This window comes from Orcinus orca, chromosome 13 (assembly GCF_937001465.1).
Source record: "Orcinus orca chromosome 13, mOrcOrc1.1, whole genome shotgun sequence".
NCBI classification, from domain to species: domain Eukaryota; kingdom Metazoa; phylum Chordata; class Mammalia; order Artiodactyla; family Delphinidae; genus Orcinus; species Orcinus orca.
In genome coordinates this window covers 60891253-60916958 of record NC_064571.1, presented here as the reverse complement: position 1 = coordinate 60916958, position 25706 = coordinate 60891253, and the positions used below count along the sequence as shown (strand labels likewise).

Below are 25706 nucleotides of genomic sequence, written 5' to 3'. Positions count from 1 at the left end.
TCTAGTTCATACCTGGTGCATAACAGTCCTTAGAGGTCACCCCTTTCTGAAAGGGATGAGAGGTAACTGTGGGCTTTGTGCCATGGGCCTGAGGCTAACTCAAGCAAGTTCTCAGAGCCGACTTGCGTTCAGTTCAGCTAACATTTGTGGAACACCTAGTGATTGCTACATGCTCCCTGGGGCACTGGCCATAGAAACACTACCCGTGCCCTTGAGAGGCGCACAGGGAGTGAAGAATCTAATGTAGTCAGGGCAGTGGTAGAGGTGATGCCCGTGGGACTAAGGGAGCGTGGAGGCGAGGGTAGGAAGAGGCCTTCTCGATATCACCCTGAGCTTCGAGAAGCTTCCTAGTGTCTGTGAGGGTCTAGCAACAAGGAGAGTAAGAGTACTAATAAGCACGGAATATGGGTGTGAGGGTAGGCTGTTAAGTCAAAAGCTACAGAGACAGTTTGGCAGGATGGAGGCTAGGGTGAGGCAAGAGAGGTGCAGCACCTAGCGTGCAAAATTTAAGGCAGCACTCACTTTCAGGGTCATGCAGGCGCAGGGTCAGGACCTGAGAGCGAGTGTCTCCTTAAATTTTGCACCCTGGGTGCTAGATTGCCTCATCCTGGTCCCAGCTTTGTAGTTGAGTGTAGTCTTCATGGGCATTCTGGGCCATAGTAAGGAGCTAGGATTTTATCTTTAAATCATGTAAGACTGAAGGATTTTAAGTCAGGGGATTGACCTAGCAAGACTGGCATTTTACAGATACCACCCCAGCAAGTGTTTCTCTTAGCAGCTGGAGTCAGAAGCAGAGAAGGTGGATTGTGGGATGATCCCTAGTTGGGTTTTATCTGGAAGGAGGGGCAGGAGGAGAGGACAGGGTGTAAAGCAGGTCAGTAAGGGTGTTACTAACCAAGTGGCTCAGGTCACAGACAGTGGGCCCGGGGAAGGTAACAGAGGATGTTAGGGCCCTCGTGCACACCTGGAAGTCCAGGGGAACATGGCGGCACTCAGGAGGAGACCAGGTCTAGCGGGAAGGCTAGGAGGCTACAGACAGTTGGGTGAATTTTACACTGGCGGCAAATCCCCAGATACCATCTTGATGAGAGTCTAGGATGGAAAAATTCCCCGCATGAAAATGCCTCACGTGGGCCCAACTGTGAAATGTTAAACTGTCTTCTTACCTGAAAACATCATGCAACAGTGTTTAGCGTTTTATGCTTCCGATGGCATGTAATATGCAGAAGTAATGCCCTCCCCCACTGCAAGTCAAAACCAAAAAGTGTTCAGTGGGAAAAAATAAATAAATACATAAAAACCAGCAGTAGAATAAAGCCGCAAAATTGAAGCATCGGCAGAGGAAAAGGAAAAAACTGCGGCAGAGACAAGCTTTGAGGTCGTGTGATCTACGAAAATTTATAGAAATGTTACCTTAAAAAAAAATCCCAAGGTACTTAACTTGCCAACCACTGGAACGAAGTCAAAATTCCCACCCAGGGTGTTACTTTTAATTATCATTCTCTTTATGTTGTTTCCTAAAATAATAACAGGCATTCTAGAGATGATTTACCAAGATGGCTTAATTAGGTGTCAGATGAGTACCTGTGCCCACGAGCCCCATTACCGCTGGTTTCCTTGTGCAAATTTGACTGACTGTTCTGAACCTGACTAAAGAAACAGACATAATTGGAGCAGCTGGGCTGGAAGCATAGCTGGGCCGTCCCCATAGAGACCAGACTCTTCCTCGTGCCCCAGCATTCCTCGCCTCCCCCCGCCCCTTTTTTTTTGAGATGAAAGTACAGCACACTTGAGCCTAGGTCTCCCTTAGATGGTCTCTACATCACTGCCTTTCACCTTTAAAGTGCACACAAGTCACCTGGGGGACTTGCTGATAGGCAGATTCTGACTTGGTGTGGGGTGGAGCCTGTTTCTAACAGGCACCGGGTGATGCCTGTGCTGATGGTCCTGGTCCGTGCTTTGAGCAGCTATTGAAAAGGCTTTAAAGAGCTCTGTGTAACCTCTAGTAACTTTTATTGCTTTCCCCCCACTTTTGACACCTATTTCTGCCCATTTGCTCCTCTCCCCAACAACCCTGGGTCCTCCTGCTGCCCCTTAGCTACCTTTATTCCCCTTTCCGCTCCAACACTTCACGCTCTGACTCAGCCTCTCTTATCAAAAGCCGTTCTTTACAGCTCATTCTGCAAAGAGCTGCTCTCAGCCAATGGCTTCCTTAGGTAAGACAAGCTGAAATTTTTATTTAAAAAAGAGAGAGAATTAACCACATATCACAGTGTGCTCCCGAAGAGAACCACTTGCTTCACCGTGTTTGTCCCATGGGCCATTGGACCTATAGTCCTGGAATGTCACAGTTGGAAAGGACCTTATCTTTTCCAACCACCACCCACCAGTTGAGTATTTGAATCTCAGAACCATGGGCTTTGCCGACACTCAGGTGCCTCTGGCCAGGATGCTCACTGCCCATCCTGGGCCAGCACGTAGGAAAGGCCTTTCTGATATCGAGCTGAAATCCGTCTACCTAGAGCCGACCCCCACTTGGCTTAGTTCTGGGCCTCGGGTCCCTAAAGAGCAGGCTTATGACCGTAGAAGGCAGCTGTCATGTCGCCCCCAAGTCATTTCTTCTTGAGGTAGAACATCCTCGGGTCATCCTGTGATGCCTGTGCTGCAGACAGTAACCAAGAGCTGCCAACACCTCATTACAGTCTTTCTGTGACTTCCATCGAACTTACTGCCAACCACATCCTTAAAGTCATTTTCATATAAGCTGTGGCTCAGCTACATCTCTCCCTAGTAGGTAATAATTGCAGTAACTAGACTTAACATTTATGAGAGTAAATGTAACGTGACGGTTAAGAACAAAGGCTCTGGAACCAGACCGCCTGTGTGTGAAGCACTGTACGAAGAACCATCACATCGCTGTGCTGGGTACTTTCCCTGTATCAACTGTCCTTAATCTTCATGACAACTTAATGAGGGAGGGGCTATAGTGTCCCAATTTCACAAGTAAGGAAATAGAACCTCAGAAGATTGTTTTGTACCTGGGGTTAGGGTTACAATCGAAACCTAGCTGGTGTCCTTCGGTTTGGGGTTTTTTTTTTTTTTTTCAGACACAGGTGCAGGACCCTATCTGTTCCTGTTATCCATAAATTTCATCTTGTAACCAGTGCTTTACCCCCTGCTTTATACTTTCTTTTGAATTCCTGATTCTGTTATCCCAAGCATATCTGCCTCCCAGCTTCATGCTGTCATAGTCTGAGGAGAATACCTTCTGTATCTTCATCTAGATTAGCCACAGATCAGAGGCCATTTGATAACTCCCTACAGAGCCTGCTCACTGAAGCCCGGGTGCTTCATCTCCCCAAGCTCCGTGAGCCACCAGCCTTGTGACCCAGTCTGAGAAGCCTAGCGGGTGGCCAGGAATGGTTTGTATTTGAATGCGTCTGTGTTTGGTTCGGGGGGAGCAGGCTTCCTCCTTCCTTTTCCGTCTCCATTCCAGAATTCTTCCCAGGACAGAGAACTGCTCCTAAATTCGTAGCGTGTGAAGTTGTTCTTGTGGGCAGCGCCAGATGCAAGGAGCAAATAGGACTCTGGGTCTGCAGCGCACACATTCCCAGAGAGGATACACGACCACATCCTGCACGTTAGTTAGTGAGAGCGGGGAGGCCGGCCCCGCCTTTCCAGGCTGCCTGCCCTCCAGCTCCACTAGTACAAACACACAACTTCCGTGTCCAGACTAAACTAGAGGAGGCTGAGCAAGTGTGATGGGACCACCGTTTCTGTGTAGGAGGGCTTGGGGCGGCAGTCTCAGTATAAGGGTGTCCGGGGTATGCCTCGAAACTTAGATGGTGGTATGTTGGTTTGGGGTGATTTGTGAGAAGTGGCAGCACTGATGGAGATCAGAGGGGCTAAATTTCCCACATAAAGCCATTTCTTGACACTGCCACTGTGTCAACTGACCAGAAAGGCTGGACTGATTTCTCCCCTCTCTCCCTTACTGGTTCTGTTCTCTGACCCTAGGCCATTAACATAATTTGGCTATCTATGTTCAACTACTATCTTTTTCATGGTGTCAGGATATCAGCTGACCTGTCCCTGCTGCTCTTCTTGGCTTCCTGTGAACCGTCACTGTGGGAGCCTTCTGACTCTCGGGGAAGAGTGGAGGCCAGGGGTCTCCAATGAGCCTCCATTGTCGCTGGAGTCTGCTCGAGCTGCTCTGAAGCAGCGTATGGGAAAATTCTTCTGCCCCAACGTGTTCCCCTTTTGAAATCATCAAGCAAACCCCGAACACTGGCAGAAGGGCTGCCCCTCTCACACGAGAGCAGTTAACAGCCATTGGCAGACCGAGTCCAGTGGATCCAGGGGGATTTGGGAAGGAGGTCTTGGTTCTCATAGATCAACATCCGGCCCCAGCAATGCACTGCTCTTGGGCAGTGGGTCCCCCCGGGGTGCCATGAAAACTGATGGGGGCAGGCAAGTGAGTCCTGGCCAGAGAAGTGGAAAGCACCTCTGACCTTAGTGAAGTGAGTCCTTGGTATGACCTTGAATGGCTGTTTAAAAGGGCTGATTTTGACACATCATCATCAGGAAAACACAGTAGTTAAGGGCACGGACTAAAACCCTGACTACTTAGGTTTAAATCCTCACCAGCTCTGTGATTTTGGACAACTTATTCTACCTCTGTGATTTTGGACAACTTATTCTACCTCTGTGGGCCTCATGTGTAGAGTGGAGAGTGGAGACGGTAACTGGACCTACGTCATTAGTTGTGACGATTAAATGAGATAATACGTGTAAAGTGCTTAGAACACTTCCTGGCATTTAGTTAAGAGCTTTGTAAGTATTAACTATTATTATGACCATCATCATTATCATCATTGCCACCATTTTTACTGAGTGTTTAATATGTACCAGACACTGAGCTAAGCATATACGTGCATTCGCTCATTGAACTACCCTTTGAAGTAGGTGTTATGCTTCAGTTAAGCCTCATTTGAAGAAACGGGCATTTGGAGAGGTCAGGTAACCTGCACAAAGTTAAACGGGTAAGTCACTGGCAGAGTCAAGATTTGGAGCCAGTCTCCCCAACTCCAATGTCTATGCTGTTATTGTCCTCAGCTATTGTCCATAATACAGCTGTATTACTAAGTATTTCTTATGTGCTGGGTAGGAGCACTTTGCATGCCTTATCTCACTTAATTTCCATAATCCTATGAGTAGACACTCTTGTTATCCCCGTTTTATAGATGAGGAGGTCAAGATTCAGAGAAGCTCAATGACCTCCACAATTTTTTACAGCAAAGAAAGTCAGGATTTAAATCCAGGCCTGCCTGACTCTAAAATCCATTCTAATGTCTGTTGAGTTTAACTGCCCACCAGGTGAGCAGGATGCTCCTGAAGCTGATAACAGTAATTGGGGATGATGACTGCTGATATGTCCTGCAGCCAGGGAACACAGTTTGCCTAATCAGCTGCATTTTCTGAGCTGTCAGTGGGGCAATTTCCACTTTCTCTGATACTTCATTTTCCTGCGGTTTCTTTGAGCTGTTGAATTGCTCAGATTAAGACAAGCTTCTGTACCCTTTCACGTGTTGGTTTGTTGTCCATGCTGCAAGAATATGGAGAAATCATAAACCGTCCGGAAGAAGGCCCTGATGTATTATGCAAAGCCTTTGCCACATTGCTATAGGAGGAAACTCCCAGTCCGCATTTCTTGCCCAGACACCGCAGGTTATGTGACTGCAACATTCCAAATGTGCATTTCAGCATCAGGTCATGAGAAGGCAGCTTGTTTTGTGACAAGTAGTGGTATAGGCAGAAAATACTTACCAGCCTATAGATCAGAGATTCCTAACCAGGCACGCATCACTGGACTTCAGAGGTTCTGGAAACGTGTGTGTGTGTGTGTGTGTGTGTGTGTGTGTGTGTGTGTGTGTGCGCGCATTTTCTTGGAGAGAGAGCCCGTAACTTTTATAACATTCTCAAAGGAGTCCATGATTCAGAAAACACTTTAAAAACCATTGTTCTAGATTTAAAAATCACTAAGAGAGAAAGTTTCAAAAAATAAAAACAAAATTTTAAAAATCCTTTGTAATGAAAATGTCAATGCCCCCTGGAGGCAGGAATGCACTTTCCTTTAGTATTAATGACTTAAACTATAATGAATAATTGTTTTCTCTGTTCTCTGTATTTCTGGAGTGTTTGTGTGTGTGTGTGTGTGTGTGTGTGTGTGTGTAACAGAGTGAGCACTAACTATGTGCCAGGTGCTGGTCTAGAGATACGACCTCCTTCATAGCATTCTCTCAATTAAACATCACAGTATCTGTATTAGGTAGATACCAATATTAGCTCCATTTTATAAGTGGGGAAATTGAATCTTACAGAGGCATAGAAACTTACCAAGGTCAGTTAGCAAGTCTGTCGAAATCCTAAGACATCTTACATAGATTTGTAATCAACATGTAGGACAAATCATAGAAAATAGTTTTCAAATAACATACTTAATATTTTAAAAAACATTTCTTTTTTAAAATAAATAAATAATTATTTTTTTTATGGCTGCATTGGGTCTTCATTGCTGTGCATGGGCTTCCTCTAGTTGCGGCGAGCGGGGGCTACTCTTCTCTTCATTGCGGTGCGCAGGCTTCTCATTGCGGGGGCCTCTCGTTGCGGAGCACAGGCTCTAGGCACGTGGGCTTCAGTGGTTAGTTGTGGCACTTGGGCTTTGTTGCTTCTGTGGCATGTGGGATCTTCCCAGACCAGGGCTCGAACCCGTGTCCCCTGCATTGGCAGGCGGATTCTTAACCACTGTGCCACCAGGGAAGTCCCAGAAACATTTCTTTTTTAAGGGAGAAAAAATTATTGGAGAAAATTTCTTCCCTCCACCAAACTTTTCTACAAAGTCTGTGCCAGATTTTCTTTTGCTTTCTTTTCTCTTTTCTCAAAATGATTTTTAATTGTAATTATAAACAGGAGTCACCGGTGCTGAGGACTGTCTGGAGGGACTCTGGTTTTCTTCCAATAACACTGTACTTGTGTTACTGGGTTGTGTGAAGATGAGCTAGAAAGGGGACCTGCCAGGAAAGAGGGGCTAAAAAATGAATAAACGTGAAGATTCAGTGACTCTTGCAGCGACCATCTGTTCATCTTCTCAGAGAGTCAGGCCCTAGGGCCACCAGGTAGGGAAAAGAGCTATTTCAGATGATGCGAAATTAAAAGCATTGAATTAAAATTCACCCCGGGTGAATTTTCTCAGTCAGATACTGAGAAGAGTGTTCATGTCCAGATGATGTTACATAGAAAACCATGTCAGTAGTCAGTGTTTGATCAGGAGTTCATAAGGACTAATTTACCTTCTACTCTGTTTCTTAAGTCTTTTGCCCAAAAAATCAAGTCAGAGCTAGGAGCCCAGAGGACAAGTGTAATATAACTGTCTTGCCTTCACCCCAAATACGGACAACAAGAGTCCATTCCTGTGACAGGTTTAATGCCTTGTGACAGGGATCTGGAATGTTAGAGAATCTTGTTTCCAATAATCAGGTCTACATCATCTTCTTGCAAGAATGAGGCAGCTGTAGTTGCCAGAGTGATATTCACATGACCACTCTTGTCATTCACGGAGGACAGTAGTCCTACGCCTTGTCCAGTTAGCCAATCCTGACTTACCTTTCAAGGTTAGCCTCCTGTCACCACCTCTGGAAAACCTTTCCTGACCCTCCTGGCTGCATTAGGTAGGGGCTGCTGCTCCCTGCTCCATCGGAGCCCTTTGAATGCCATTCTCGTTGCATTTGTCATACTCTCCTGTAAGTTTTTATGTTTTTGTCTGTCTCTTTCATCAGATTCTAAGTTCCCTGGGGTCAGTTTAATGCCTGGTGCATAAAAGATACTCAAAAATGGGTGAACTAGCAAATTTATATTTGTTTTTCCCCCATCCAAAAGTAATTGCAAGGATTAGTGTTCTTAAGGTAGAATCATCTAAAGGGACTTCTGTCAAAATTTGTCACCTCCTGTCTTGTCAAATCAAGTGCCAAGAGGTGAAAACATCCCAAGGCAGTATACTGGTTATCTATGGCTATGTGATAAGTTACTCCCATTTTATTATCTCTTACTGCTTCTGTGGTCAGGAATTTAGACAGGGCATATCTTGTCTCTGTGTATGATGTCTAGGGCCTCTGTTGGAAGGTTAGAGCAGGTGCTGGAATCATCAGAAGGCTCATTCACCTGCATGTCTGGCAGTTGATGTTGGCTATTGGCTGGGTGCTGTCAGCCAGAAAACCTCACGCATGGCCTTTCTATGTGACTTGAGCTTCCTTACAACATGGCGGCCGGAACCAAGAGCAAATGTCCTGAGGCAGAGAGGGCCAGGCCAAAGCCACTTTGTATTTATAACCTGGCCTCAGAAATCACATAGCATCACTTGTACCACATTCTATTGGTTGAGGCAGTTACAAAGGTCCATCCAGGCTTAAGGGAGGGAAAAAAGACTTCACCTCTCACTGAAGGAGTGTCACCATCACATTGTAAGTAGAGCCTGTGGGATGAATATATCCTGGTGTGGCCATCTTTGAAAAATGCGGTATGCCACAAGCAGTCATGGGGAAAAGGTCGAGCGCCTGTAAGACTCCTTCATGTGAGATAAGAGATATGAATCAAAGCAGATGGATTTCATGAAGGCAGTGAGTTTTTCCTGTACTTCCGGAGGGCAGGTAATTATAACTGTCAGGAATGAGGAGCTAGAGGAAGATTTGAGGCCTTGTGACAGGCATCTGGAATGTTAGAGGCCTGTTTCCACTGCTCAGGTCTACGTCATCTTCTTGCAAGAATGAGTCAGCTGTAGTTGCCAGGGTGACACTCATGTGAGCTCTCTTTGTTGAGGTCCTCTGTAGACTTGACCTTATTCCTGGCTCACTGACACTCCAACATTACTCTCATCACAATTCTACGTTATTTCATTATCCATATGGATGATACCCTGACCTTTTAGCTTCTTGACGTCCTCTCCCAATGATCTCGTCCTCCAAGGTTTCCAGCTACTCACTCCTATGATCTTTGAGTGACTTTGTCACTACCTCTTATTGCAGCCTTTTATGATCACTGTTTAAGATGTCTGTTTCAGCTTCAATAATTCTTCAATGCCACAAGAACCTATAGTCCCTTGATCCTACCACCCTGTCACTGTTCACCTCCTCCCCTACTAAGATCAAAAGTCCATCATTAGAATCACCCCTTTTCATATGCTCTCCACTCCCTTGCCCTCTCCTTTTTCTTTGTATTCTCCTAACAAAGCCCAACGCTGACTAATCCTACCCCCCCAGACCCTCTACAGCTGCCACCATGCAGCTACTGGTCTCATTCAAAATTCATGACAGTAACCTCAGGTGGGTCCTTAGTGGGGCCTGCAGTCAGACTTTCCGTGAAATGGGGAAGCAGAAGTACTGCCTCAGGCCACTCCCCCAGAGCTGTAACCCCACACCTTTGGGTCAGAGCCCACCATCTGCCAGGCATTGGTGCTCAGACCTAAACGCACACCCAGCCAACCTTATTCAGGACAATAAGAAATCCTCATCTGAAAACGGCTTCTCTCTGCTGACACCACAGCTTTCTGATGGCTTCAAAACCAAAGTCTGGTGATGTGACATCCTCTCTGAAGGCACCCTTTCCATTTCGGCTTCATTTTCTGTACACTCAGTGTTGCTGAGACAGCTATTTTGACATCTCCTTCTATTCTTAGCACCAAAGCACAAACTCACATATAAACCGAAATTGAAAGAACTGCACATTCATTCTCCAAAGTCTTAGAAAAATCAAGAGTACTTGCGGGCTGGGGGTGGGAGGGGCTGTACCCAAGTCACTCCAGGGTGAGGTGGAGAGTGCCTGAGTAGGGGCCTGGAGGCTGTGACACTATGCAGATGTGTCACCTTGGGCAAGTCCCTTTAGCCGTCTGGGTTCCAACCTCATCTGCAAAGCGAGGGTACTAGAGGTAATTCTTAAGGTCCTTTCTAGATCTTTCATTCTGACTTTGTCACAGGATGCTACAACATTCACAGTTGCCCTCTTTTTTTCCCCTCTACCTCATTCATTCATCAGGTTTTCAGTCAAGTAAAGGCTCTGTTTAATGCTCAGAGGGTCAAAAATCAGTAGGACACAATCCCTGCCCTCTAGGGGCTCATATTCCTTACAGATATAAAGCTTGATATAACCTTATAGCTATGCCTTAATGGGATGAATGTCTTGGGGAAAGTATGTTCAAAGTGGGATGAACAAAGTAGAAAAGGGGATTAGTTCTAACTGTGGAGGATACAGTCCCTCACAGAGGAAATAGCATTAGAGAATAAGCATTATTTATTTATTTATTTATTTATTTATTTATGGCTGTGTTGGGTGTTCATTGATATGCGCGGGCTTTCTCTAGTTGCAGCGAGCGGGGACTACTCTTTGTTGCGGTGCTCGGGCTTCTCATTGCAGTGGCTTCTCTTGTTGTGGAGCATGGGCTTTAGGCGTGCGGGCCTCAGCAGTTGTGGCACGTGGGCTCTAGAGCGCAGGCTCAGTAGTTGTGGCTCTCGGGCCCTAGAGCACAGGCTCAGTAGTTGTGGCACGCAGGCTTAGTTGCTCTGCAGCATGTGGTATCTTCCTGGACCAGGGATCGAACCCGTGCCCCTGCATTGGCAGGCAGATTCCCATCCACTGCGCCACCAGGGAATCCCGAGAATAAGCATTCTTAAATGACCTGGTGGGCTTTGCCAGAGTGGGGTAGGGGAGCCCAGAAACGTCATTCCAGTTACAAGAAAGGGTCCAAAGACATAGTGAATCTGGGAGACAAATTCTAAGTTTCCCATTTGCCTGACCAGTAAGGGCATGAGGGAGTGTGTCAGGGCATGAGGCTGGAAAAGACAGATTGGAACCTTCTCTTTTTCTTCTCATTCAGCAAAAATCTCTTTTTACAATTTTCCCAAGTGTCTAAATTTTAAGTCAGGGCTTCTCTGCCGTTCTTGAAGTCTTACCCTCTCTAAGCTCTGCTTTGTGTTATATATATATTTCCTGAAATTTAGCCCTTTTATTTATGCCATCCTCCTGAAAATGTTCAAACATATCATTTATCAAATATTTCCATGTAATGTATGGGGCGGCAAATAATAGCAGCTTTGTTTTACAGAGAGAAAAGCTAAAGTAAACATTGATTGCTCGATATCATAGATTGCTCAATATCAGGTTAATAGACATGAAATATGCCCTGGGTCCTTCCTTCATGAAAATTCCATGACTTTCTTATTTCTTTAAAGTCAAGAAAAGTAAGTAATTGATTGACTGATCCGGGCAATCACATTGGGACTATTTTAAGGGTTTGATTTTGAGTCAAATATGGCTTTAAGAAAGAACTAAATATTGTGAGCACCATTTAAAGTTAGGGAAGAAAGCATAACATAAATACCACTGGGAATATGGGTTGGTAAGATTAAAATCTTCCTGAGCCCATGTTAACAGCTGCTTCTTTTTCCCAGTCTAATTGTTTCCTAAGGAAACACTGTTGTCTTTTTTAAAGTCAGTGTGGGAGATAGTTGGTCACCCAGACTTCACAGGACAGTAGCGCCCCGGTGGGTCACTACCATCCAGGATTTGGCCTTCGAGATCCAAAAAGTTCAGCCCTCCTCCAGAACTGCTCGGGGTTTAGAGGACCGACTGGACTCAGACAAGGTGTATGTTTATAAAGGAAGCTCTTTACATTGTGTCTCTAGCACCATCTACTGGGAAACAAAAGTGCCTTTATTAGAATTACATTAGAATGTGTCAGAAACCCAGAGAAAAGGGGAGGAAGAAGTTCAGAAGATTCTAAGAAACAGAGAATTAAGTATATTATATTGAAGTGACTTGTATATAGATGTAACCACTAAAACAAAAACACAAACTTTCTAAATTATCAGGAACATACACACAGACCATATTGTAAAAGATTTTTTTTAAAGTGACTAGAATTCATAAACACAGAAAGCATGCCATAAAATATAATGACAAACTAAGAACAATTAGAATATACGTGTCATCTTAATGCCATAAAACGCCCCTATTAAACAGTCTCTCAGATTAAATCACAAAGCAAAACCCAACAGGATGCTGTGTACAAACCAAGTGACTCAGAAAGGTTGAAAATACAAGAATTCAAAAGCAAACCGAGCAAGTGAAAGCCAAAGTAGCAGGGGTCTCAGTCTGAACATCAGAAAAGGCTGATTTCATGACAGAACACATTCTGTTTTCTAAAGGATGCAATTCACAATGGATGCAATTCACAACGGAAGTTCACCAAAAAATGACTATATCTAAGACCATGAAGAAAACCTCAGGCAGTTTCACAAAATACAACACAGCCAATATTGACCTAGAAATGTTTTAACTGTCTCTTAATAATTCTTGGATCAAAAAGGAAGTCAAACCCCAAAACTAAGGATATTTAGAAAATAAATAATATAATTATTTATGTGGAAATATATACATAATATATAGGAATATATAGTAAGCAAATATTATATTACAGTTATCTATAATGGAAACTCCTACATGTGATATAGTTAAAGTAATACTCAGAAAATTTTAGCACTACTTATATTAATCAAAAATTGTGAAGTTAAATGAATTAGGCATCTAATGCAGATATTTGAAAAAGAATAATAAAATAAACCCAAGAGAACAAAAGAAAAATTAACAAAAATAAAAGAAATTATAATTTTGAAAAAAATCAGAAAAGGTAGTACTCATAAATCCAAGAGCTGCTTCATTGGAGGGAAAAAAACCCCCAATAACATAGATATAGCATTAGCTAATCTATTCAGTCCACAGAATTAGATATGAGCATAGGCAAATAACCACAGACAGATGAAACTGAAAGTATCATAAATTATTTCTTTCCTCAACTCTTTGCAAATAAACATGAGAGTAATATAGATGAAATGGATAATTTTCTAGGAAAATATATAAATTTGTAATTGTGACCTCAAAAAGAAATTTTAAATAGATTATCATAGAAAAAATGAGAAAAGTATGAGTGCATAAGGAGTTGTCTAATGAAATACCTAGGAATAAATTTAGCAACAGCCTCCAAGATAAACTGAGTGAAAAGATCAAGGTGGAAACGGGCTGTGAGTTTGTGGATGTGCATGGACGTGCACTTAAATGCTTGGATATCCTTGTAGTATCTCTGGAAGGTGCATGAGAAACAAGTGACAATGGTTGCTTCTGTTGAAGGAAACTGCATCTGTAGGGAACAACGACGAGAGAAATTCTTTTCACTGTAGAGTACGACTTTGTAACTTTTACATTTGATATCTTTTAAATTGATTACATGTGTAAATATTACCTACTCAAGAATTCTTTTTTGGAAAAGTAGAACCAAGACAAAGGAAATAGATGCTTTTAAAGGATGTTTCAAAAAGAATACCACTTAACCTTTCCTAAAGCTGACTCTGGTAAGAGGAGGATCCTCTTGGTTGAACAGTGGACACCAGACACTAGGATGGTCTTAGCCAGGCCTCTGTGTCTCCCTCAGGAGCTCTGGAACCCAGGCACCCTCGCGGCTCTGTGTGAACTCAAAGACCCCAGTCCTCACGTGCCAAAAAGACTACATTTCTGAGCAGAAGTTCTGAGTTAAGAAAAGGATACCCTCTTTTCACCCAAAGACAGGACATTCATGTTTCTTAGTATTTAGGAACTCAAAGAAGCAGAACCAAATGCTTTAAATGGCTAAAAGTCAGTTCTCTTTTTCCTATTTAATTTTTTAATGGTAAGGTACAAGTTCCTCATTTTTCTTAGCCTCCTAAGATTCCAGCCCCACTTTGCATGCTATATCTCTCCTCTAAAAATAGCAGGAACCAAGTTCCTAAAACATTATCCATTTGACCGCATGAAAGGAAAAATAACTCTCACCCTGAAAGAGTATGTTAAACACCTAGTGTCTGTACTTACCTTCAAAATATATGATTCAGTTCTGGGACAATACAAAAACTTTTAAATGTACTAAACTGTATCATTGTGTAAGGCTCTGAAACAGAGTCCCTTTCCTCTTTCCCCCTCAAGAAAGACTGGCCAGATTGCCTGGCCTGCTGCAGAGGAACCTGGGATTCTTTGTATTTGGGGAAGATCCTAGGACCAGGGGCTTCTCACTCCTAAGTGGGTCATACTTTTAGGGGGTGGGATGGGGTGCACCTCTGCTGTCATCTGTTCCTAGGGTTTTCTAGGTGAGCTGCTCAGAGCTTATACTGGCTTCACTCTGGCTTTTATATATGTTTTTTATGTTGTATACAGTTGACCCTTGAACAGTGTGGAGATTGGGGCACTAACCCTCCATGCAGTCGAAAATCCACCTATAACTTTACAGTTGGCCCTCCAGATCTGCAGATTCAACCAATCAAGGACAGTGTAGGGACTTCCCTGGTGGTGCAGTGGTTAAGAATCCGCCTGCCAATGCAGGGGACATGGGTTCGATCCCTGGTCCAGGAAGATCCCACATGCCGCAGAGCAACTAAGCCCGTGCACCACAACTACCGAGCCTGCACGTCTAGAGCCCGTGAGCCACAACAAGAGAAGCCACCGCAATGAGAAGCCCGCGCACTGCAACGAAGAGTAGCTCCCGCTCTCCACACTAGACAAAAGCCCAATGCAGCCAAAAAAAATAAAATTAAGAATTAAAAAAAAAAAAGGACAGTATAGTACTGTAGTATGTATTACTGAAAAAAAATCCATGTATAAGTGGACCCATGCATTTCAAAACCATGTTGTTCAAGGGTCAACGGTATATGTGTATTTATTTTATGTGTGTGTGTGTGTGTGTGCACACTTGTATTTATTGAGCTTCCCTCTGAAATAACAAATTCTGCAGGAATGGGGTAGGGGGTGAAAGTCAGTGATTTAGTCCAGCTTATTTGTTGTACTGATGAAAAACCCCAGGCTCAGAGAAGTGATTTCATCTAACTTTACTTAATCTCTTTCCTCATCTGAGGCATTCTACCCTACAACTGCTACTACTACTGCTGCTGCTGCTACTATTACAGTACACACACACACACACACACACACACACACACACTACCACCTTGTACTTAAGCTGTTTCCTCCACATCGATTATTCTTCAACCTTCTTCACCCATTCAACCTACCATGACCTCACCTCAAGTCTCAGCTCAACTAATAAACTTTTATCCATGAAATCTCCCCAGTCCGCCACATCTAAGCCAACCCAGTCATACTGCCTGTCTTCCTTCTTACAGCTGTGCCTCTGGGAGCACTCTTCACACTCTGTGGTTATGAGCGGCTTATGTGTCCTCTCCCTCCTTCAGACTGCAAGCGGCTTAAAAAGGCAGGTCATGTCTCATCTATGTATCAGCTCTGCCCAGCACAGTGCCTGGCATACAGTAGGTGTTTAATGTGTTGATCGATCAGAAGAGTGACTGTGAGTAGGCTCCTAGTCCATTGCTCTGGCTCTGTCATATTCCAGGAACATGCCTATGAGGAAGAATTCTTCCGCACATTCCCTGGGCTTTCTTAACTGAGCTAAATTCAAAATATTTGTGTACGTTGTTTCAGATGGCTCAGCCTAGCATCTAGGGAAGAACAGATCTGAAAGTTGGGAAGAGAATGAAAGGTGATAAAGCAAAATGGCACAATATTCAGAAGAATGTAAAACCCATGTTATAGCCTTTTGGCAAACATGTCTAGAGGACTGTCTGTTGAGAAGTTTGCTCTCTCCCTTGGACCTCCAGAGAAATTACTCGCAAGATAACGCTGATTCCTCTTTTTCACCCTCAAAGCCCTGATTTTTTTTTTTTTTTTTTTTTTGGCTGCACCACGTGGCTTGCAGGATTTTAGTTCCCCAACCAGAGGTCAAAACCCGGGCCCTTGGCAATGAGAGTGCGGAGCCCTAACCACTGGACCACCAGGGAACTTCCTCAAAGCCCTGATTTCTTGTTCAGTGGTTTTAGTAGAGCAGAAGATGTGGCAAATTATTTTCACATATTTTATCAACTCTAAGATGCCATCAGTTGTAAAGTTCACCATTATTTTACATTCCATGAAGGAAAAAAACACCTCTGCCAGTTAAAGCATGACATGACATGATTTCAGAGATTTTAAAATATGAAAATGAGGGAATTCCCTGGCAGTCCAGTAGACTCTGCGCTTTCACATTCGGGGCCCAGGTTCGATCCTGTGGGGGGAACTAAGGTTCTGCAAGCCGAGTGGAATTACTATATATATATATATATATATTTTTTATAGCCTATATATATATATATATGAGAAAATGAGTGTCTTAAATTGAGGAAATATGGTATATCAATATCACAGGTTGTTGTTTGATGATATCAAGTTGTGTGGGTCTCAGTCTTATCTGTTACATGAGCAGTTTGGACCAGATGAGCTCTGAGAACCCTTCTGGTCCCAACACCCTTGAGTTCTGTAACACCACGAAGGGATAGTCTTGAATGGGCATCATTTGTTGTGTAATAACCACCAAAATGGGGCTCCCATCCAGATTCCTTCTGTGCTTTGCCCTTTAAGAGTTGAGGGTCTTCACACTGCAGTGTCCTCCCTCAGGACTGGTCACCCACCCACATCATTGAGAAGAGGCTTCAGAATGTCCCACCTTGATAAGAACAAATATACTTATTAGAGGTTGAGGAATCTGGCTTACACATAGGAAGGGGGTGGTGCTTGCCAACTATAACTCCTCCAAGAAGCACTCCTAGAGACACAAAGCTTTCATACAAAGGATTGACTCTGGGCTTCCCTGGTGGCGCAGTGGTTAAGAATCCACTTGCCAATGCAGGTGACATGGGTTTGAGCCCTGGTCCGGGAAGATCCCACATGCTGCGGAGCAACAAAGGCTGTGTGCCACAACTACTGAGCCTATGCTCTAGAGCCTGCGAGCCACAACTACTGAGCCTGTGTGCTGCAACTACTGAAACCTGCGAGCCTAGAGCCTGTGCTCCACAACAAGAGAAGCCACTGCAATGAAAAGACTGCACATTGCAACGAAGAGTAGCCCCTGCTCACCGCAACTAGAGAAAGCCCGCATACAGCAAGGAAGACCTAATGCAGCCTAAATAAATAAATAAATAAACAAAATAAATAAATAAATAAATAAATAAAATTGGCTAATAGTAGAGTGGCCATACATTCTAGTTTCCCCCCAACTGTCCCGGTTAACTCATTTGTCCCAGTGTTGTTATTAACAGTTCCCTCTATGTTTCAAGTCTACAGACTGATCAGGGAAGTGATTGGGGAAGAGTGGCTACCAGTGTCACTTTGGCTAATAATGGCCCCAAATGGTTCGAAAATCACTAATCTCAGGGACACTGTTAGCATCTGGTTAGCCAGTACCAGGTATTAATGCTCAGTTATGAGCCCTGGGATATTTCAGCATTAAAGCAAGAAATGTCAACAAGGTGATTGACTCAATGGTTAGGACAACCATCACCCTTTATCCAACTTATTCCTTAATGGAAATTACGCGCTTCCTTGATTTCTGTACTTTTTTTACACTTGAATGATTCTGAGTGTTATAGCTACTGCATCTTGCAGTCAGTGGCATTTTACAATTAAGGAGATCCAATAATTTATTATTCTTAGGATCTGGACTCCTACCTCCTTTACAACTTGAAATGAAGGCTGGGAGGGTAGAACCAGTGGGTCTTTAGGATATAAAGATTTTATTTAGGCATTTGTCACTCTTTTTTCTGCCTCTTCCCACCAGGAGAAGTTGCTCCAGTGCAGGGAACTGCATTTGACCTGAGGAAGCCAGTGGAGCTTGGAAAACACCTGCAGGAGTTCCACATGAATGGCTTTGACCACAATTTCTGTCTGAAGGGATCTAAAGAAAAGCGTTTTTGTGCACGGTAGGCACTTTTCATTTGCTGCCTGTACTTTTCATTTGCCTTTCATTTGTTGGGAAGAAAAGATACCAACTCCTATTTGAGGAGCTTTTCCTCTGCCATATTAATGCCATTTACTCTACTACAGGGGACCAACTACCACATCCTATGTGCCTTTTCAAAGCTCCTATTCCATAGGTGAATACATCTCCCCCCTCCCCCTTCATACCATTTTCCCTGTGCCCCTACCTGGCATCCTGTCTCTTTGCTTCCCCTCTCCCCATCTCTGCCTGTTCTCTAAGGCCCTTTTTTTTGTTAGAAGCCCCAACTCCTCCTGACTGAAGTCACCTCTGCTTTCCGTGAACTTCCAGAGCCCTTCGTCCTTTCTTGACTTCTGATGTATGATTTGCCTACTTCCATGACAAGCTGGAGGTTGCATTTCTCTTATAGCACTCACCACCTCCAGCCTTGTCTGACAGGCATCTGTGTCCACACTCTCCTTCTCACTAAATTCCAAGTACCTCATGCCATCTTATCTTTGTGAATCTCTACCTTTACCCTAACACCCTAATACCATGCTCGGCACTAGCAAATAATCAATAAATGTTTGCAGAATGAACGGGTCTTAAATAAAGCAGAGAAAAGACTACTTTTCTCCTCTGTCCCTCCTATTCACATTTCTCTTTCCACGGCCCCCACGTGAGGAGACCCTCCGACCTCCCCGCCACTATTCAAATCCTGGCCTTTCTCTTTCCAAACATGTTTCCCCGAACCTCTTGGTTGACTACACATTGTGGGGATGTCTTACCTCGGTAAGTCTGTAAGACCCAGCCTTTCTTTATCTATATAACCCTTTGACCCCAAGTATAGGACCAGGTAGGTACTCTCCCATCTGTAGAGGCCTGGTTTTTTTAAAAAAGGAAACAATTTGGCAGAAACCCAGAACAGATCTATTCTCGGGGGAAAGAGCCCTGCCTGCTCTAGCCCCAAGGGTGGCAGGCAGTTTAATTTGGAGAAGCATCTATTCTCTTTCAGAAGACATAGCTGGTTGTCTTGCCAGACCAAGCAGAGAGCTCACCTCTTTATGAGAAAGTATCCCAGCCTAACTACCTGTCTCCAACCTGGCCTCCCCCGACACACACAAACGTATCTGACTGGGGTGAGTCCCTTTTGCCCTTCCCCAGAGAAGCCAGGCTCAGAGTGAGAAGTTGCTGTTGGGGATCCTCAAAACCACCTACTCATGCCTCACCTGAGAGGCTGCCAGAAGTTCCCTCCATGCTCTTCTTACCTTTGTCTCCTCCATATATGTTGTCCCTGCTCTGTGACTGGGTCTAATTCCTGTCTCAGAGCTGCTTCTCAGCTTTTCCCTGTCTGCTTTTCCACCCTGGACCTATATATATGTGGTCTGGCTTTATCCCTAGGGTCCATCATGCTGGGAGCGGGCGGGTACTGGAAGTGTACACCACCCAGCCGGGGGTCCAGTTTTATACGGGCAACTTCCTGGATGGCACACTGAAGGGCAAGCGCGGAGCACTCTATCCCAAACACTCTGGTTTCTGCCTTGAGACCCAGAACTGGCCTGATGCAGTCAATCAGGTAAGTCTACAAGCCAGCTTGTTAGAGTGGTGGTGTGTCCAAGGTCACACTGGATGACAGAGGTCATAACACTCAAGTCAGACCTGGTCTGTATGATTCAAAAGTCTGTGTGTGTTCTCTTCTCCTCTTCTCCAAGTCATGAACAACACAGGAAACTCTTAACCACATTACTAAAATGGCATTTACATGTTTAAAAAAATCTATTATTTTCTGCAACCACAGTGCTAAGATGATCCTCCAAATCTTTTCATCCTGTTTACTTCCCCATAACTTTCTTTTCTAGCTATTGCGTAGAGTAATGCTCCTCAAAGCTCCAGCCCATAATAAGATGCTTGCAGCTTGCACCAGAATGTAAATCAACCCTGCTTCCTTAAGAAAGTCTTGCTGTGATAAAGTGTGTTTAGTGATGTGATTTTCATTCTGGTTCAAGTTCTTTATCTCATTGCAAACCAATAATAAACAGTTCTTACACTGGCAACTGGTTCACAGAACTGGTCTAGAGACCAGTCCAGAAGCCATCCTGAATGGTTAAGGGTGCAACCTGGGCTGGCAAGGTGTAACCTGTATTGTTTTCCCCTTCACAGCCCCACTTCCCTCCTGTGTTGCTGAAGCCTGGTGAGGAGTATGACTACACCACTTGGTTCAAGTTTTCTGTGGCTTAAGGAAATGTAAAGATATGACCTGCTCCAGGGCTAGGTTTGGGAGCCCCTTCAGCAGCCTGTCACCTATGCAGAGATGAAGATTTAGAGGCTTTAAAAGTGATCCTCTGAATTAAAATCATACAAATGGTAGCTGTCATGATAGTCAGTCTGAATAGATTTCCTTCCCAAAGACTGGCTCCAGGCCATGTCCAATGATCAGCTCTATTCTCTGTGCAGTGAAGAGGACCCAGCCATCCATGTCACCTAAGCCTTGACCGTAGCCCAGAAGTGGTAACTGAGCTCCTTGTGTTGGCTCCATCTCTCCATTCTGCCTCTTTCTTTTCTACTTTTCACCCTTTCTTTCTTTGATCCTACTCTCATTCCTTTTCTTTTTCCTCCTTCTCTACCTCACACCACCTTGCACTGTGCAGCACTTTGGAGTTTTCAGAGGTCACTTAGCTCATTCAACCTGCTGGCAGAGGGACCTCTCTGCCCCGATACAGCAACAGATGATGAAGTGAGCCAGCTGAGGCTTAGAGGGGTAAACGACCCACCTAGAGGCACAGAGCTAGGAAAAATTTTAGCCAGGACTCGAGGTCAGGTCATGTGAATTCAGGTCCCCTTCTTTGCCTCCACTCATCTTCCAGAGCATTCCGAGCATCACTGATGGGCAAAGGGGGATCTGACCCTTACTCTGTTAGAGCCATCCTTTCTTCCCAGATTCACTTTTATAAGAAGCTTTAGTCTGCCTCTGAGCCTTCCAGATGGTGTGACTTAAAGTGCAAGATCAAAATATCCAGAAAGAATCTGTAAATTTGATTCTCTGACTTTGCGGTTAACTGAGAAAGCCCAGCCCAGCCAAGGCATGGGAAGGAAGCCATTGGAGACAGGAGCTGTGTCAGTGTGAGGAGGGCCTTGACGGAGGATTGCACATTGCACTGAGAACAGATGTTGTGTTATGTAGATGAGCCTGGGCTTCCCTCCTTTCCTGAATAACTGAATCATCAGTGATGGGTTTGGGTTGGTAGGTTTTAAAGAAATGTATCTTATACTGTTATACGCTAATAATCGGTTGAAATAAAATCAAAATCCGCATCTTCAGAAAACTCCCAGTTTCTTCACTTTAGATCTGTCAGGCATGGACCTTTGGGAAATGGACCAAATATAAATGGTGTTCTGGATTCTACCATACTCTCCAATACAGCCCCAGCATCTTCCTAGAGGAACACTACTTAAATGGCAGCCTATGGAAATTCCTATACTTCTCCTCTCTCTTAGCAACAAAAATAAACCAGTTTATTTTTTAATTCATTTCAGCATGGATTTTCTGAGTACCTATTGTGTACACGGTTCTCTCCTGGGTTTAAGGGGCTCAACAGGTAATGTCCAAGATGTAGTTATGTTCCTTAGAGATATCACAGTCTCTCTGGGGAAAACAAGACTAATAGTAACAACCAGATGATATAGAATTGCACCACGACAGAGCTGGGAGCCCTGAGCACTAACTTTGCTCCTGGCTTTTACTACATGGGCAAACAATCTAATTTCATTCGGCCTGTTTTCTCACCTGTAAAGCAAAGGGATCCGACTGTAATTATCTGGAAGGTGAGTATATGTCTGCAGGCTGGAACTAAATTAGCCACTAGTGCAATTCATGTGAGGTGGTGAAAACAAACATGGTACTCAATAGGGAAAACACCATATATAACTACAGAATTATTAAAGCCTTGTTGAAATGCAAATATCCACTCAAATGCAACCCCTCCCCCAAGAGTAAGTCTCCAGGTCCCCAGGAGTCCATGCCTTCTTTGTAGAGTCCATACAACCCTCTACCCACAACCAGACTAGTGCTGTATTATTCTGAGTACTGATCTTTCACAGGTGAGCATATTATTGACTCCAGTTCAACGATCTATGGATTCCTGTTTGTTTCAAATTCATATGACACAAGTTCTTATTATTAACTGAGATTTTCATTTTTCCAGTTCCCACTCATTTTGCCTAACAAGGTAAGATGTGGTCCAGTGGTTAACACACACTTCCAGTGCAGTGGGTGCAGGTTCAGTCCCTGGTCGGGGAACTGAGATCCCACATGTGGGCAAAAAAAAAAAAAAAAGTAGAACTTGGAAAAAATACAGAACTACCAGCAGAAGAAAGGAGGGAAGCACAGCATATACCCTCTTCCCTAGCTAGTTCCCATTAGCAGTTATAACCATTTTAAACAACTGGATCACAAGTTTGCAATGGGCTTTTTGGATATTTTCGACAGGACTGCAGTCCTTCTCCAATTGAGGAATTTATCTTCCTTAAGTTCCAACTTCTCCAATTACTCAAATCATAATTAAACTCTCAGATGGTCTGGGTAGCACTGCCAGCTATAGCTGGCAGTGTAAGGAAGTCAGCAAATCCTCTCTTCAAATGTAGAAGGAAATTGACAAAACAGTTCCCAGTGCTCTGGGAACTGACCCAAAACATACAACCACCCAAGACACGTTTATGTTTGAAAAACTGCTGAACTTTGAGTAGGAACAGTGGAAGACTGTGGCATCCTTGCCTGGGGCTGCTCCCATTCCCTTTATTCCCCCAGCTCAGTCACTGTGGAGCTCCTGCCAAAGCAAAACAGAACAGGAAGACCAGGAGATTGCTATGGTCGGAAGGCGGGGGAGGTTCTCATTTTGGAGCTGTAGGTGATATCATGCCCAGCTGCTTTGTCAATAAAAATAATCTTGGTGCTACAACAGCAGGGAGGGTTGATGGCTCTACTAGCCTGAGTTTGCAATTATGGTTGGAGCAAGCAGATTTCTGGGTGATCAGAGGCTACACGCATACATAGCAGAGACCAGAGAGGGCCAAGCTATTCATACACTCCTAGCCAACCCTGAGGCCGCATGCATGTGCAGAGGAAATTAAAAGGGACTTAGCAAAAAGCTAAAACAGACTTGAGAACAGCCTAAACACTGAATCAACTCCCTACCTTCACACAGATCCATCAGCAGACGGCAGAAATCTGGTTGAGGTGTCTGAGCACGACTATCCAGTTGCTGACCACTAAGCAAGCTATGCAGACACAGGGCAACCCCTACAAAGCTGAGCTTAAAAATAAACACAGGGACTTCCCTGGTGGTCCAATGGTTAAGACTCTGCACTTCCACTGCAGGGGGCATGGGTTCAATCCCTGGTCAGGGAACCAAGATCCCACATGCTGCTTGGCACGGCTAAAAGAAAAACTCTGAGGAGTCCTATCGGACAGGGGTCCCCAACCCCTGGGCTGCACAGCAGGTGGGCGAGCCAGCAAAGCTTCATCTGCCGCTCCCCATTGCTTGCATTCCGGCCTGAACCATCACCCCCTAACCTCCACCCCAGGTCCATGGAAAAGTTGTCTTCCACAAAACTGGTCCCTGGTGCCAAAAATGTTGGGGACCACTGCTGTAGGAAATAAAACTTGTTTTTAAAGAAAAAGAAACTATTAAAAATAAACACAAGAATGTTTTCAGAAATAACAAAAAACACTGAAGAGATTACAAAACCAAGCGAAATTCTGAGGTTGAAATGTACAGTAACAAATGACAATTCCAACTAGAGAGGCTCAGAAGCAGATTAAAGATGGCAGAAAAAAAAAGTGAACTTGAAGACAGATCAATAGCAATTATTCAATCTGAAAAACAGAGGAAAAAAAGACTGAAGAAAATGGAAGAGAACCTCAGAGATCTGTGGCACAACAATAAGCACATCAACATATGTGTAATGGAGGTCCCAAAAGTAAAGGGACAGAAAAATATTTCAAACATTAATGGCAAAAAACTCCCCAAATTTGATGAAAACCATTAATCTATACATCCAAGAAGTTCAATAACTCCAAGAAGGATAAATACAAAGAGATCCCCACCTAGATACATCATATTTATTTATTTGGGTGGGGGGGGGCGCGTTGGGTCTTTGTTGCTGCATGTGGGCTTTCTCTAGTTGTGGTGAGCAGGGGCTACTCTTCGTTGTGGTGCACGGGCTTCTCATTACAGTGGATTCTCTTGTTGCAGAGCATGGGCTCTAGGCGCAAGGGCTTCAGTAGTTGTGGCGTGCAGGCTCAGTAGTTGTGGTGCACAGGCTTAGTTGCTCCGCAGCATGTGGGATCTTCCCGGACCAGGGATCGAACCCACGTCCCCTGCATTGGCAGCTGGATTCTTAACCACTGAACCACCAGGGAAGTCCCAGATACGTCACATTTAAACTGTTAAATGACAAAAAGCAAAAAGAAAATTTGAAAGCAAGAGAAAGAAGTCCTGTCACTACAGAAGACCACCAGTACAATTAACATCTGACTTCTCATCTGAAACAATGGAGTCCAGGAGGCAGTAGAATGACATAGTCAATGTGCTTAAAAACCAAGGATTCTGTATCACCCAAAACTACCCTTCAAATGCAAAAGTGAAATAAAAACATTCCCAGATAGGGACTTCCCTGGTGGTCCAGTGGTTGAGACTTTGCCTTCCAATGCAGGTGGTGCGGGTTTGATCCCTGGTTGGGGAGGCTAAGATCCCACGTGCCTCAGGGCCAAAAAACCAAAACATAAAACAGAAGCAATATTGTAACAAAGTCAATAAAGACTTAAAAAAAAAATGGTCCACATCAAAAAAAATATTTAAAAAAAAAGAAAAAAATTCCAAGATAAACAATTAGAAAACTCATTGCTAACAGAGCTGTCTTACAAGAAATACTAGAGGAAGTCTTCCATGCTGAAACGAAATTAAGACAATAATTTGAATCCATGGAAAGAAAGGAAGAATATCAGAAACAGTAAATCTTCTCATCTTTTCTTTAAAAGATATAAGGTTGTATAAGGCAATTAAACACTGTATCATTGAGTTTATAATATACAATATAGCACAGGGAAGGAAGTTCAAGAAAAGAAAATATACTGGAGCAAAATTTCTATATTTTACCAGAATATTAATCTGAAGTAGGGACTTCCCTGGTGGCGCAGTCGTTAAGAGTCCACCTGCCAATGCAGGGGACATGGGTTAGATCCCTGCTCCAGGAAGATCCCACATGCCGCAGAGCAACTAAGCCTGTGTGCCACAACTACTGAGCCTGTGCTCTAGAGCCCGAGAGCCACAACTACTGAGCCTGCGTGCTGCAACTACTGAAGCCCGCAAGCCCATGCTCCGCAACAAGAGAAGCCACCTCAATGAGAAGCCCGCACACTGCAACGAAGAGTAGCCCCTGCTCGCCACAACCAGAGAAAGCCAGCGAGCAGCAACGAAGACCCAACGCAGCCAAAAAATAAATAAATAATCTGAAGTAAATTATGATAAATTAAGAGCCAACCACTAAGGAAATAACTCAAAAATACATTAAAAAAAAATTTTAAATAGTTCATTAAAAAAATGTTTAATACAAAAGAAAGCCATAAAAGGAGGAAGAGAAAAAGACAGGAGACATATAGAAAACAACAAAATGGCAATTATAAATCCAACCATATCAATATTCTATATGTAGATGGTCTAAACAAACCAAAAGGTGGTTTGTCAGACTGAATTAAAAAGCAAGATCAAGCAACTAACTATAGTTGATCCTTGAAGTACCCCACCACCATGACCACCAAGTCAAAAACCTACATATAACT

The 25706-nt window shown here is 43.9% G+C and overlaps 1 protein-coding gene across 6 annotated transcripts in view; it reads left to right on the top strand.

The window, feature by feature from the left end:
- The window catches only part of GALM (galactose mutarotase), a 77090-nt gene that overhangs the window by 47780 nt on the left and 3604 nt on the right, over positions 1-25706 (top strand). The window contains exons 5-8 of one of the 6 annotated variants that reach the window (XM_033419249.2): positions 15249-15392; positions 17732-17873; positions 19271-19445; positions 20030-21181. In XM_033419249.2, coding sequence (XP_033275140.1) covers positions 15249-15392; positions 17732-17873; positions 19271-19445; positions 20030-20107 — 539 coding nt within the window. In that variant the 3' untranslated portion in view covers positions 20108-21181. Of the gene's footprint in view, positions 1-15248; positions 15393-17731; positions 17874-19270; positions 19446-20029; positions 21182-25706 lie in introns of those variants that run through there. The other 5 variants (XM_049696463.1, XM_049696464.1, XM_004265038.3 and 2 more) reach the window with 5 other exon arrangements.